Source organism: Hippichthys cyanospilos, chromosome 6 (genome assembly GCF_059441005.1).
Source record: "Hippichthys cyanospilos isolate Australia breed blue-spotted pipefish chromosome 6, RoL_Hcya_1.0, whole genome shotgun sequence".
NCBI lineage: Eukaryota > Metazoa > Chordata > Actinopteri > Syngnathiformes > Syngnathidae > Hippichthys > Hippichthys cyanospilos.
Genome location: NC_142374.1, coordinates 7,941,548 through 7,955,909, shown reverse-complemented (window position 1 = coordinate 7,955,909; position 14,362 = coordinate 7,941,548). Strand labels below are relative to the sequence as shown.

The 14,362-nt window shown below is 39.9% G+C and overlaps 1 protein-coding gene across 3 annotated transcripts in view; it reads right to left on the bottom strand.

The window, feature by feature from the left end:
* The window catches only part of brsk2a (BR serine/threonine kinase 2a), a 182,387-nt gene that overhangs the window by 9,616 nt on the left and 158,409 nt on the right, over window positions 1-14,362 (bottom strand). For 2 of the 3 annotated variants that reach the window (XM_088417585.1, XM_088417586.1), the window contains exons 13-16: window positions 6,114-6,174; window positions 4,300-5,056; window positions 4,180-4,228; window positions 3,465-3,588 (exon numbers count right to left, since the gene is read on the bottom strand). In XM_088417585.1, the coding sequence (XP_088273711.1) occupies window positions 3,465-3,588; window positions 4,180-4,228; window positions 4,300-5,056; window positions 6,114-6,174 (991 nt within the window). The remainder of the gene's footprint in view (window positions 1-3,464; window positions 3,589-4,179; window positions 4,229-4,299; window positions 5,057-6,113; window positions 6,175-14,362) is intronic. The other variant, XM_088417587.1, reaches the window with a different exon arrangement.

Sequence of the window (14,362 nt, the reverse complement as noted above, 5' to 3'; positions counted from 1 at the left end):
TTTGTATGACACGCTAATGCTACCCGCATTTCTACATATAGCTGGGTTTTCATTCTATTCATACACACAACAGTGACACAAATATACGTTCTCTGCGTAAAACTGAGAATCCACTGGAGAGAAGAATCACAAATGCAGTTTTTGTATTGACCTCCAGTCAGGGGGAAAATAGAAGCGATGAACACAAGCAGTTGGTTGAATTGCAACATAAATCTGAAACATGTTAGCAGACCTTGGGCCCGCCACACTCATGAGACGCATATCCGGCTTGCTATTAGAAAGTCAGCCAATAGAGTTACCACTGCCACAACTGCAAGGCACAGGAGGGTGATGTGAGAGAACACAACCTCTTTTTTTCCCCATTGCACAGCACTTGCTGCTCTGCTCTGCCTCAATACATAGAACAAATTAGCCGGAGCGAGAGAGGAAAAAATAAGAAAAGAAAAAAGCACGGAGGAGCAGGAGTAGAAGTGGCGGTTGGCCACCGTATCCAGACAAGTTTTTATCAGAGAAGAGACTACGGACAGCAAGGTCCACTGCAGCCAAGTCGAGGCAGTAGACTGTGACACTGCAGTGTGCACATCTTAGACACGGCATTAGGTTGCTGTATTTATGTTTAGGTGCTTCAGATGGAGACAAAGCAATACAAAAATGGTTACTGATTTCTAAATATGTTATCATCACGTTTATTGTTTATTTCTAAAGGCGTTCTAAAATGCCCCTTAAAAATATAAACATGTTTCAGTTATGTTTAATAATATGACACATCGTAAAATTTCAAAGAGGAAGCATCATGAGGAGCGATTAGCTATTTGCATTATAGTGCTGAGGTCGGTGGTTCAAATCTCGCCTTTCTGTGTAATGTTTACATACTGTCCCTATGCTTGCATATTATGGCTTCTCCCCATATTGTAAAAAGATGCACGTTTGGTTGATTGAAGACTATTAATTGTCCATAGATGTCAATGTAAAATGTTGTCTTTTATGTTCTCTATGTAACCTGCCTCAGTGAGGGAACAGGAACGGACTCTGTTCACTCAGTAGTGAGCCTTGGGGGGCAGCAAGGCCTTCTCTGCTGGCCTAAACATACTAAAATACTCCCTGCTCTGTTCTCTGGATGACGTTACGTACGCTTATTTTTTTATTTTTATTTTTTGCAGTGCCGTGCCAATGCTATATATTTAAAGTTAGTTAAAAACATTTTATCCAATCATATTTCAGCAACAGCGTCTCACAAAAGTTTTGCCCTCATAACATTTTGACATTGTACTACATTTTGAGCCTCAAATATAGAGATAAAAATTTGCGACGAATCCCCACCATGTGGGACACAATTGTGAAATGGAATACAAATCATATTTTATATAAAAATGTTCAAAAATTCAAAACTCATAACTTACAAAACAGCTAAAGTTCCTTAAAGTTTGATGAGAGAGTGTTTGTGCACAGCAATTTTCAGATCTTTCCACAGATTTTCTATAGGATTTAGATCTGGACATTGACCTTTCTGTTTGGATTCTCAAGCCCTCATGTCATATTGATGATATTATGAGGTACAGTTTATTAGGTAGAAATAAATATGACATCACTGAAGACTGAAGGCCCAGGGTTGGAATTTATGGCCCGTCACTGACTTTACTTGTGACCTAAATGAAGATGATTGGTAAAGAAAATGTATCTATGTTTTCTAAGGCCTTTCCTGCACAGTAAATTTTTGCCACTACTCTTAAAGGGCAATCATGATATTTAATACTCTCCACAATTTTATATATGCATATAAATTACATTTGGCACATTGGTGATTATTTTTTTTTTTTTTAAATGATCTTTTTTGGGGTACTGACACTTCTAACCAGGAAGTGAAATGCCTCATTGACTGAAGCCGTGCCTCTCACCAATTAGCTGCTCCACCCCCTTCATGACACTGAAAGTTCACCGGAAATAACAAAATAGTAACAACACAAAAGCTAATGTTGCAACGATCAATAATATGCGTCAGAGGCGGAATAAATGAAGAAGCCAAAAGCAGGTGTTTACTTTCAACAAAACTGGACAGCCAACAAAGCAAAATACGTATCAAGAGACGACATACAATAACACCCATTTTTCCGATCAAATGGGTCCCCTCAGCAAACCACTACTCATAAAAAGTCCAGCTAAAAATTGTACTACATGGTTGATTGTCCGGCTGTGTGCTCCTAACACAAGTTCACAACTTGGACATTATCTACAGCAAAACTTTGTAACTAATTAACAAAACGTGTCTGTTTACTTGGCCAACTTGGCCTGGAAAGAAAATGAAAGTAAAAAACTTGAACGTCTACTCCGATAACAAGGGCATGTATTTAAGGATGCGGTAGAGGGTTGGTAAAAGGGCCATTTACCACCATATTGCCTCCTGCAAGCCATTTATAGCTGCCCGGTGGTGAGAGCGCAGAATAAGCAAGGAATTATTAGAAATGCATCAATGAAACACAATAACAATTTGGGGGTGTTTAGGGTGATAAATTAACATTCTAACATGGTTAAAAGGTAATTTTCTGAGATTTCTCTGACAAAGAGGTTGAATTTCCATGATAGGGGCCCTCTAAATTCTAATGAAAAGTGGTTAATAACTTTGACACATTACAGAAGTAGGAGATGAGGACTAAGAATGCACCAAACTCAAAATCTTTGGCTGAAATTAAAGATGAGAAACGCTTAGCCAAACCCCGAAAAGCAAAACAGCAACCTTGTTGGAGGTACTGAACCCCAAAAGTTTCATATGCACATCAACCGAACCGTTCTCTAGTGAAAAATAAAAGGATTATTTTTCAAATTCAAGACATAGGCATATGTTGTTTTTACTGGTGCACAAAATGAACCATGTAAGAACAAAGCCAACAGTGCATGCACTCATGACAAATGACATAGCTGCAAATCAGTGTGCCTTCTGCTGTTGTCTTTGAGACACCAGTTCAGATATGCGTGACTTCACCTTGGAAAAGGCCATTCAAATCATTTTTCACAACAAAGCCTGTTCCTTTTCTTTGTTTTTATGTTCGGCATCTTTGCAAAGGGTTGTTCGCAGAGATATGTTGCAACAAATGGTGGAACAATTCCAGGGTTAAGCGTTTTCTTTTTTCCGCCACAAAATATGGATTAAAATATTAAAAAAGAAATAACAGAGCGTACTACAATGTCAGTCACCTCTTGACTACTGAGCACACTAAATTCCCCACAGCATTGATTGGCCAAGCAATGTAATGGGTTCATCCGCAGTCAGTGATGGCCAAGCGGGGTATCTCATCACGAATTGATTGATTGAGTCGGGTGTTTATTGACCCCCGCAGCCGAGGCTTCACGGAACCACTGAGTCGGACCTACCGAACGCTTAGTGTTTGATCAAACCCAAGTTAAAAAGCCCTGGTTTAGATTAAATAGGGTGGACAAGGAAAAAATATAATACATCTGATGAAGATTACCGAGAGAAATGCTTGAACAATGTCGGCCTTGATGGAGCTGAGAGGCTTGTCCCTGATGACAATGAAGATCTGCTCCTCTTTTTCCAGGCTGATAAAGTTACCAAACCAGGATTTTTTGGCAAGTCTGTGGGGAAAGAAGACAAGAAATCTTTGTGCCGCCAATAATAATAATAATAATACTAATACTACTAATAATAATGTATACAGTACATATATACAGTATTTGATGCATGTGAAGCGAACAGTGAGCGGAATCCTCTCACATTAATGGTGGCCCAGTTACACAGGGCCAAAAATTGTTTTAGCAGGGCACAACCACCGGAGAAGCAAAAATGAGACCAGTAGCTAAGTATGTGTATTATTTTGTTTGTTTGTTTTAATCCAGTCACTGAGCAGACATATAATGCTGATGTTTGGCTGCAATAAACTCCAAAACACCTTGAAGTTTCGAAAAGGCCTGCCAGCCAACCAGGCAAGCATACACAAGTTGGTCAAAGGTTTTGCACCCTTAGCAGCCTTCAGAGGCTGAGTTGTTCCAACACAGGCAGCCCGCCATTCTTCATAACCAGCCACCTCTGGCTAAAGACTGGCAGTCAATGCAAGAAGCTTAGTGGGAAAATTCTTAATCATAATGATTTTAAACTGCCATGTGCAGGTCTGAAGAAAGCTTTGAGGTATATATAATTGAGCCTGTAAAAATGAAACCTTTACTCACTCTGGGGAAGACTCTGGTGTGAGGCTGGACATCTCTTCTTGTGTAGGAACTGTGAACACATTATACTTTTTAGGGTAGAAAAAAAAAAAAATAAAAAGTAAAACATAACCATACGCAAACCTTGGAGTTTCCTGCGGTGAAAGCGCGGCGAGCCCAGGAAACTGTTTTTGATGGAATTGAGGCGCGTCCTCCATGGCATCCCGCCAATGGAGGGGCTCGGGGGTGGTGTCGGGGTGGGAGTCCCAGCCGGGCTGTCCTTGGGCGTGTGCACCGGGGTGCCCTTAGGGGTGGGTAAAGGACTGCCTCGAGGGGAAGGGTGGGGGGTAACCTGTATAAGGGGGATAGATTTAGGTGGATGGTCAGCATATGAAGAAGGCATGGGTGTCACGGGGTGAAAGTGGTGCAGCCTGATGGGGGTGTGAGGTACCACCGGGTAGAAGGGCACAGAGAGTTGGGGGTTGGCGGCGAAATGGGAGCGACGAACTTGGGGACTGTTTAGGACTGAAGCAACAGGGCTTGGGGAGGTTGGTGAAAGGGGGGAGTTGGGAGTGGGGGGCACAGAGGCAGATGGAGGGTGTGATGGGATATGGCAGGAAGCCGAGGACTCCGACAAGGCTGCTGTATCTAACGAGGCTTCAGGGAGCGGGTTGGATCGTGTCGCGTGAAGAGGCTTGGGCGCAAGTTTAGGCTTGGTTGGAAGCGTCTGAGTCTTGTTAAGGGTTGTCTGCAAGGCCTCGGTGCTCGGGGCCAGCGAGTTAGGTGTAGACATACGAGGACCTGAACGATTTGGATGCGGCTCAGGGGATGGACTGGGGCTTGTGTTTGGGGATTTGGGTAAATCGGGGGATTGAGGTGGAACCCCAAACTTTCTAACGGGCTTTTTGATTCAAAACATATAGATGAAGAAGTAGAAAAAATGGAATAAAGAAAATACAACCACCAAACAGCCAGACGCCAAAGACGTGAATGAAAAGTGCATGCACAAGATTGGAAACAAAAAGGAGAAAAGAGCAGGCAGTGAGAAAACAAAGCAATGTGATATGGGAACAAGAGTATTAGCTGAGCAAGCAAAGATGCACACAAAGTCCAACAAAATACACATAAAAAAATAAACAAACTGTGTGTTGTCACAAGAGAATAACCAATGGTCACATATGGAAAAAAATAAGCAGGCTGAGAAGACAAATCTTAATATAGACCACGAAGACGCTTGATCTATTATTGATTTGTAACCTTGAAACTGCAGCCACATAGGGAAAAAAATTTGAATTATATGGAAAGAATAGCTCAGATTTATCTGGCCTTAGAAATCAATTTCCCTTTCAGATGAGCTGTTGCGTGAAGAGCTTGTTTGAGGATCCTTGATAACCCCGAGCCTTCTCAAGGTTAGTCAGCTGGATACATTGGCTGCTAGTCTATCCGATCCAAGCTGCAAAAGTAGGATTTTGTAAATAATTTCTTGAGCTGGATTTCCACGAGCTAAGGCCGCCGAAAACAGAGTAAGCTGTTATAAGCCGAGAGGATGGGAACGAGGAGATGCTTTTGTTTTCGAGAGAAAACGTTGCTCAACATGTTCTTGGTAGCACTCCATAAATGATACCGAATCGAGCATTGAGTCACTACACAATTGAGTGAGAGAAAATAATAAAATTATATGACAAATTCAAGCAACAGCATAACAATGTGACATTTGCAGTAAAATTGGTGATATTAGTTAAACGGCTGGTTAAAGGTCAGGAGGTGCTGCGGTGGAGCCCTAATGACCGACCGTCCATTATTTTCTCTTGCTGACTCAGACAAGGATAAGAAAAGATCAGCAGCAGTTAGGTGGTCATTCCACAGGGGAAGCAGCTACAGAAAAACCCGAGGACTGGGTCAAAGGTGTTGTGTTACATACGTGTGTATTTGTAAGGGTATAGAAGGACTTGACTTACCCGTGGGCTGTTGAGCGGGCTGGTAGTGAGGCCTGAGGAGGCTCCGCTAATAGATCGTGACCTGTGGACCAAACACGCAAGGGAGTAAGTTAAATGTGGGCTGAGCATGCCAAGCTGTTACACAAAGGCACAGGTCACAAGCATGAAGGTCAAACGTTGCGCCGGCTAGCACTAGAGCTTATGGCGGCATCACGCCAAGCACACAGCAAGCGGCTACGACGTACGTTCAAGAATGTACAGACGGGTGCAAACGCTACAGCGCACAGTGCAAGCCCTCATTTGTCAGCACACATTATTTAGCACTGACTCACAGCAATGTCAAATGTGTTCATTTGACTGCACACTCACCTGGAAATCGCTCAGCACTTTCCTAAACATTAGCATTCAAATTAGCTTTTTGTTGTTGTTGTTGCTCAGGCCACACTTTGCTAATAAATAAAACATGGCGACTTTTGAGTCTGTTTGCACTGGATCAGTAGCAGATATCTTGAGGGGGAAATGAAGTGGGGCATTTGGTGGCACGTCATTCATTTTCCATTTCCATGCAGATGCCGTCAATACCATTGTGAGCCGAGGCGAGCCCCAAAATGAACAATCACGGGACAATCTGTCTCCATTATGCACACCACGCATACACACGTGCACACAACACGCAGAGCCTGTCAACGCCAGCTGCTGACTGTCACAACACTGCTTGTTTTTGTCATTCCTTTTACAACCACACCCTCCTTTTCTTTTCTCAAGTGCTAATGAACTTGAGAGCATGTGGACCAGGCCAACACATCTTTGCCCGTCTCTCAAAACCCAAATGGAGAGAAATCAAAAAGAAAAATGAGAGCTTCCCCAGAGATCTAAAAGCACTGGTGTAGTAATGGAGAATGATGATGCTCACAGATGTTGGATCGCTCTCTTTGTTGCATCCAGGAATGGACAAACAATTGCTTCCTTATATGGTAAGACATAAAAAATGAACAAGTGCAACATCTACAGTACACACTGACATAAAAAAGCATGAGTTAGAGTTTACGTCAACCCTAAAGCTTTTAATTCATAACTGCGCGGAAAAATATCTTCCCCCTGAGACATAAAAATAAAAGAGTAACTGCTCCATTGAAAAGATAGCACTCCCACTCACAAGTTATTTTTATGAATATCTCCGTGGTGATTGCAAACTGTAATGCGCACACATGAGTGGGTGAAGCTGAGAACAAATGGGCTCGGACGTGTTTGGGAGCAGCTGACCAGACAGTTCAATTTCAATTGAAGGCCCCTAGTTCACGAAGACATGGCCGCACCCCCGGTTGCACTTTATGACAACGCAGATACAACTCTGCCCCCTCGACCCATAACGAGCATATTTTCGGACATACTCTGCATCTGTTCGTGTTGGAAAAGCAGGTCTATAAAGCTAATAATATAGATGGCAATGCTGCCAAGTAAGACAGCATCAGAGAAGGTCCCTTGCTGCAAGATGACAATTGATAACTGTTGTTGGGAGTTAATTCTAAACAGAAGCAGACAAAACAACATTACCCTATCGTCATACCTTTGAATTTATGATTTATTTATAAATTCACGTACGTCTAAGTTAGAATTTTTCTTTTTAATGAAATGTTCCTAAAAAACATTTAGATAATTCAGATTTTAAAAAATAAAACAACCTGAGAATCATAGTTCAAACTTAGACCCCATTAAAGACATAAAGTAGATTCAATATTGTCATGTCTTGTCTTGTTTGTTATGAGTGGGTATCAGGGCTTTCTGTTCTTTTCGGTTTTGGGCTTTTCTGGGGTTTTGAGTTGGGGGGGTATGGGTCAAGTGTTTAGTTCATGTTTGGTTCCCCTCGTGTTTGCCCTTGCCGGTGTGATTGTGTCCACCTGTCTGCATTAACCTTCTTCCCTTACGTTGGCCAATCAGCGCACTTTTTCAATTGTTTCTTGTCCAGGTGTTCCGTGTTGTCTTGTTTGTTGTAAGTGCATTCATAGTTTCCAGTTTCCTTTCAGTTCTCTATGGGTCATTGTAAATATATCTGACTATGTGTCTAACTGTGTATAATTGCCTACAGTCGCTTGCAATAATATTGTTATGTTGCTTACTTCAGTTTTTGTGTTTGAGCATTTTACCGTATGTTTATACATGGGCTTTTGATTTGTCACTCTGTTTTCTGTTGTTGACTTTTGTTTCTTTCTGTTATCTTTATATTAAAGTGGTATGTTTTTTAGCGCAACCTGGTTTCCGACTTCCCAGCATTTTTGGGTCCAACTCCGTCAACACACCTTTCCCCTCCTCACCCACCATGCTACGGCATAACAAATATAGATCTCAATGAGTAAACTTTTTCTTAAGACCACACGGATCAAAAGCAAATGCTCCTTTCATTTGTTAAAGGGATACTAAACTTGTTTAGCCATTATCAGCATCAAAGGGTTAATATCAATATTGGGTCTATGATTAGTTTGATAACTAAAATATTTTTCAAGCACAATCGTTACCTTTAGAAACACGTTGCCACTTGCTGTCAACTACAAATGATGTCAAACACGCTCAAGTCTCAGGTAACACTGACTTAGCGCTCACCTGTTTCCTGGGTTTGGTCAAGTGATGGTCGTTATCTGAGCCTTGAGCACATCCATTATCTTAACCATCCATTATCTTAATTGCATCCAAAACTGGGCGCCAGCCAGTTGCAGAGTACACAAAGATGATCAATCATTCATACAAACATCCATCCCAGGCACCCAGGGGCTTCTGATGAAAGATTGCATGGAATTGAAACAATACAGACTGATCTGAGAAAAGGGAACACACAAGTAAAATTAAATCGATACAAAATATAGTGGGTGGTGCCAGAAGTAACCAGGCCAAGCCCAAATACAATCAGACTGCTCGTGCCTCTCCCCTGGACTCTACTTAAGCAGTGTCTCCTCTCTGTGAAGTAGATAGCCATATCATTAAGCACACTATTTAAAGTCATTTCCTTTCCTGGGGCTGGGAGAAACTCCCCGAAGATCCTCTAAATTAATATCCACAGCTCAGGTCCTCACGTTTGAAAATGCAATAAGACCCCTGGCAGCTTCTGCAGACGAGATCTGTCGTAAACATACTTTCTTTGAGTGCCTTAAACACTTGAGTTGATAATTAGCATCAACCCTAGGACTTATTAAAATTGCTCTACTAACCTAACTCATTTAAACTGCATTAAGCGATGGGAGTCAGTCAGTGAAGCAAAAAGAAGGGGAAAGAAAGAAAATAATTTAATAAGCTATGAATCACACTGTCACACTTTCTTATTTCATTTCCATATCATTAACCTGCTTTCACTTCTCCTTGTACGCTGTTAGGATTTGAAATGAAAGCTATGGGCTTTCTTGCATCTTGTGCAACAAGCTTACAACTCTAGCTGATTTCAATCAGAGTTTTGTGCTGCCGATTCTGATACTGATTACCCATGAGTGTGATTTAAAAAATAGTGATCCCATAGTAAGTGTAAAATTTTCTATTTTAGAGCCATTCATTACTCTTGACTAAACGTTTAAATTGTTGACTTGTTAAAATTATTTAATTAATCAGATAAAACAAAACAAAAAACAATCTCTTAATTTTTTTTTTTTCCCGAGGGGGTGCATGGGGGGTGCTGATTATTCGATGGAGCATTCTATAGTGTAATTGAGTTTAAAGACTCAATAGTGATACCATTACATTTTGAATTGATGGCCAATGGATCAGAGTACAACCACTTACGTGGTTGTCAATGCATTTACTGATATTGTTTTATTATTTTGCATCCAGCAACAAATTCTGAGTCATGAAAAGTGACCTTGGACTGCAACTGTAAACATGAGATATGGGGAGGAAAAGATGAAAAAGTAGCAATGTATCAGATAATTTTTGTAATGTAATTTCAGATATAAACTTCTCTCTAGGATTCACACTGATGTGATTGCATCCTGTAAAAATATGTACTGTCATTAGGGTCAAATAAGATCATGTTCAGGCAAAAACGTATTGGATTTAGTTCAAAATTCAGTTTCACAGATGCCTGGTTAACAATTATTTTTAGATTCTATTTTGCCACTGCTATCTGCCTGAGAGCAATAAAACAAGAGACTGGAGGCATAGAAATATACAGAGAGGAGCTTGATTTGGGGCAGAGATGCTGCAGCGAATAAAACCAGCAACCAAATCAGCACCGAAGACAGAGACAATCTAGCTGCATTTGTACTTTAGTGACGCGCTGCCACACTAACAGAGGAGTGCAACTGGGACTGAGGATGAGTGACACACAAGGGAAGCAAAGAGAGTGGGTGAATGAGTGAGACAGACAGAGGTCATAAAAAGCCAGGGAGGAACCCACAGCTTCCATTTGTATGAAGCAAAACACAAAGAAAAAATTATATGGTAGATGGAGGAAAGATGCAGCAGAACTTCTTTTGATGAATACAATGTCACAACCAGTATGGACATGACTCCTATCACCCTCTAATAATTGAGCTTGTAATATACCTCTTAGCTCATCCCAAATGTTAAATCCTCCTTTTACCAAGGTATGTTGGACAATTACATGATTACAAATGCATGCGTGAGTGTGTTTGCTGTGGGAGACGACCTCAGACACATTTGAAAAACCTTAGACGAAGTCCCAAAACAGTGAAAGATTCATATGTGCTCCTGTGTTTGCCTTCCTGTAGGTGTGTTAGCCTAGCATCACAATATTTTGCTAGTAACGTGTATCTGGATGACCCCTTTAACATGATATAACATATTAAGCATTATCAACACAAAGGCCAACTGTTTGCCTTAACGGGATATTTATTCGTAAATTTTCTGTAGCAAAAAAATAAATATATATATATATATATATATATATATATATATATATATATATATATATATATATATATATATATATATTAGATACATATATTAGATATGTATATATATATATATATATATATATATATATATATATTATATATATATATATATATATATATATATATATATATATATATATATATATATATATATATATATATATATATATATTTATATATATATATATAAATATGCTCAAATCTCAGAGCTCTGTCCTGGGTTCTGACATGTGACATTTGCAAGCGGAGCGTTGATTGGTCGGAACCTGAAATCTGAGTACATGTCATTTTCAGTGATCAGCAAGTGGCAAAACGTTAGTGCACAAAATGGATGTGGCAGTCATGAAAGAGTTAACAGTAATAATTTTACATAAAAATACGTATTTAAGTTAATTACAGACAAACAAATACTTTTTAGTAGAAAAGAGCTAATTGAATTGAGTAGAGTATTCCTTTAACATAGCTGGCATAGAAGAGTAAAATGGCAGAGAAAGACAGCGCCAAAGCTAGCAAAACCTTACGATCTAGATTTGGTGCCATGAAGGGACGATGGAGTGGAGCAGAGGTGATGAGACAAGCAGAATCCTAACACTGAATTTAAAGATGGACATCTTAAAAGGCGGGAGTTGTGCAAATGGATCTAATCCTACCAAAGTGTCTTGTGGATGGAAGTCTAAAGGAGCATGAGATGAATTCTTGATGTGCACTTGCTGCCAAACTGCTCGAGTAAGAAGTTATTAATATATCTGACACCGGGATGAGTTCACAAATCTCTATGTGGCGGCTAGATTATATTACTTGCTAGCTCTGCATTCATGTCCGTCCCCCTGCAAAGTGGCACTCTGTCATTAGTCTGATCACGCTAACTCACAGTCGATCTTCCCCCCTGTCACAAACGTCACTGGGACCAAGCGGAAATGTGGCTGTGATGATATATTGGTGGCTGAAATAAGATGTGCAAATAGATTTGAAATTAGCCGCCTATGCCTTGTGGGGTTATGGCCCAGGCTTCACTTTTCAAAGTTGAGAGAACCCACCACATCTCAAGAGAAAGTGGGGCACAGGAACTGATTATCAATGCATTCAAGAGAGGATAATTGAGCTCATAGCGGAAAAGGGGGGCAGGGTTGGAGGTGGATATTCAATTTATGCAGTGCACATCTGCAGGAAGAAATAGAACTAACTTTCAACTTCTCAAAGTTTGGGGTCGAAAGGTTACCTCCTACTTCATTGTTTTTGAATTATACTCATCTTATTCAAATAAAAAGACACTTGAACAAAACCTTAAAGAGTGCACTTCTGCATCTTTCCCCACATGCCAACATCTCAGGTCAAGGAGCAAAAAGGAAGGGAGAGGGTGAGATGTGAATACCTTTCTTCTTTGCTGCATTTTGTCCTGGCGTCGGGAATATCCAAGCTTTTACTGTATACTGACTTACTATGGTGAGACAGGAGAACAAGAGCGAGCAGACAGTCACACTAATGGTCGGGTGTTTGCTAAACCTGCTCGCACACCTGTCCAGAGACCTCTGGCGTGACACAAACAAACACACGCTCACATCAAAACACTTCCACTTCAAATGTGTGTCACAAACACCACAAAAAGAGCGGAAGCTAAATGATGTGCTCACAGCGAGCACATTCTTTGGCACGGCAGTCGCGGCCGACAGAATGCTTACAAGAATCGTGACAAAATATTAAAAAAGAAAAACAGTGTAATCCTCTGCGACCTTAAACATCTTGTATCCTCTCCATTATTTTCACTACGGCTCGATTGTCACTGCACGGTTCAAGAAATATAATTACGGTTGCTCTCAAATGGCACAATTTGGATGCACATTATAGCAGTGCCAAATCGAAAGAAACATACAAATGGCATGAAGCACATGAAATCGGTTAATTTCACATGAGGATCATTATCTGGATAAAATCCAATACGTATCAGATACAATATCTGCCAATGTAATTGCAGTGTCAACTGATTGATTGGATATGCAGACTGAATGCACGTTTGATGTCACTGAAATTTGGCTGCAACTGCCCGAACAACACAAAAATATGTGTTAAAAACCAAGCCGCTATAAATCAAAACTATACAAAAGAGCTGGGCAATTACAACAGGTATGCTCTAATTGTGATTTAATGTGAGATTAATTAAGTAAATACCGTAATTGATTATAATTTTTTTAATTTAATCTAAACATTTCTCAGGAAAAAAAAAACCCTCAATCAGGTTTTGTTTTGTTTTGATTGTTTGTTTTGATGATATCCAACAAAAATTGGTTTCAGTCATTTATTTTCTGCATGGACTTCAACAGATATAGCGGCAACTATTAATTTTCTGCTATATTTGAGTCTATTCCCAATTGCTGACTGCAACTTTTAGTTTCGACGATCAGGAGGATTGGTGCTATTTATGTTTGTCAATTGCTAAATAAGAATAACATTTAAAAAACAGCATCCATCCTGTCCATCGTAGACTTCCTCAAACTTATGTATTTTTGAGTTTAGCTTGGCAAAGAGCTTTGCTATGGCTTGTTACATTGATGTCTTTGTTGCTGTCACAACTGTAGATGCAGTCCAGGCTGAATGTTTTGTATTCATGTGGAAGGCTATACTCAAGCTGCTCCTGTGGTAAGCAAACTTCTTCTTACAAAGGCAACTCACTCTAACTTCATTAAACGTTGAGTCTTGTTTTTCGGGTTTTTTTTCCCCTCTAAAACGACTTTATTTGACCGGCACTCTCGAATACACCTTCATTTTCACGAGAAAGAGAGAGATCTTATCCCAAAAAATATATGAAAACTTATAGCAAAAACAGTGGGTCAACACATAAATATACCAAACTAATATTTAGCGTATAGCATACACAACTGCAGCATAACTATATCTGTATACGGTTACAAGCAATCGACCGCTTCGATGATTACATTTTATCGCCTGCCCTTCAAATTTGGCTTCATATGATTTTTATTTGACTAAAAATAGTAACACTAATCAAGCCCATCAATATTTAATCTGTTGCGTGCTTTAACTGCTGTATTACTGTATTTTCTTAAGGTGTTCAAAATATAAAGATTTTGTGATAATATCATTAGTGCTACTGCTTAAAAATATTCCTTGAAATCACTCAGTCAGGTTCACAAAGAGTAAAAAAAATAATGAAATTAAACAACAAAGATGTTGATATGATTTGCTCAAAAATAGCTGGTTAGTTACCCTTTTTTGTTGTTGTCCAAGTTTTCCAAAGTACCTGAATCAAGAATCATTCGGAACCAGATTCGAACGGTCTATCCTGAATCGGAACCGGCATTGTCAAAATATAAATGATGCCCAACCCTAATGTGGGCCATGTAACGTTTTACAGACTCACAC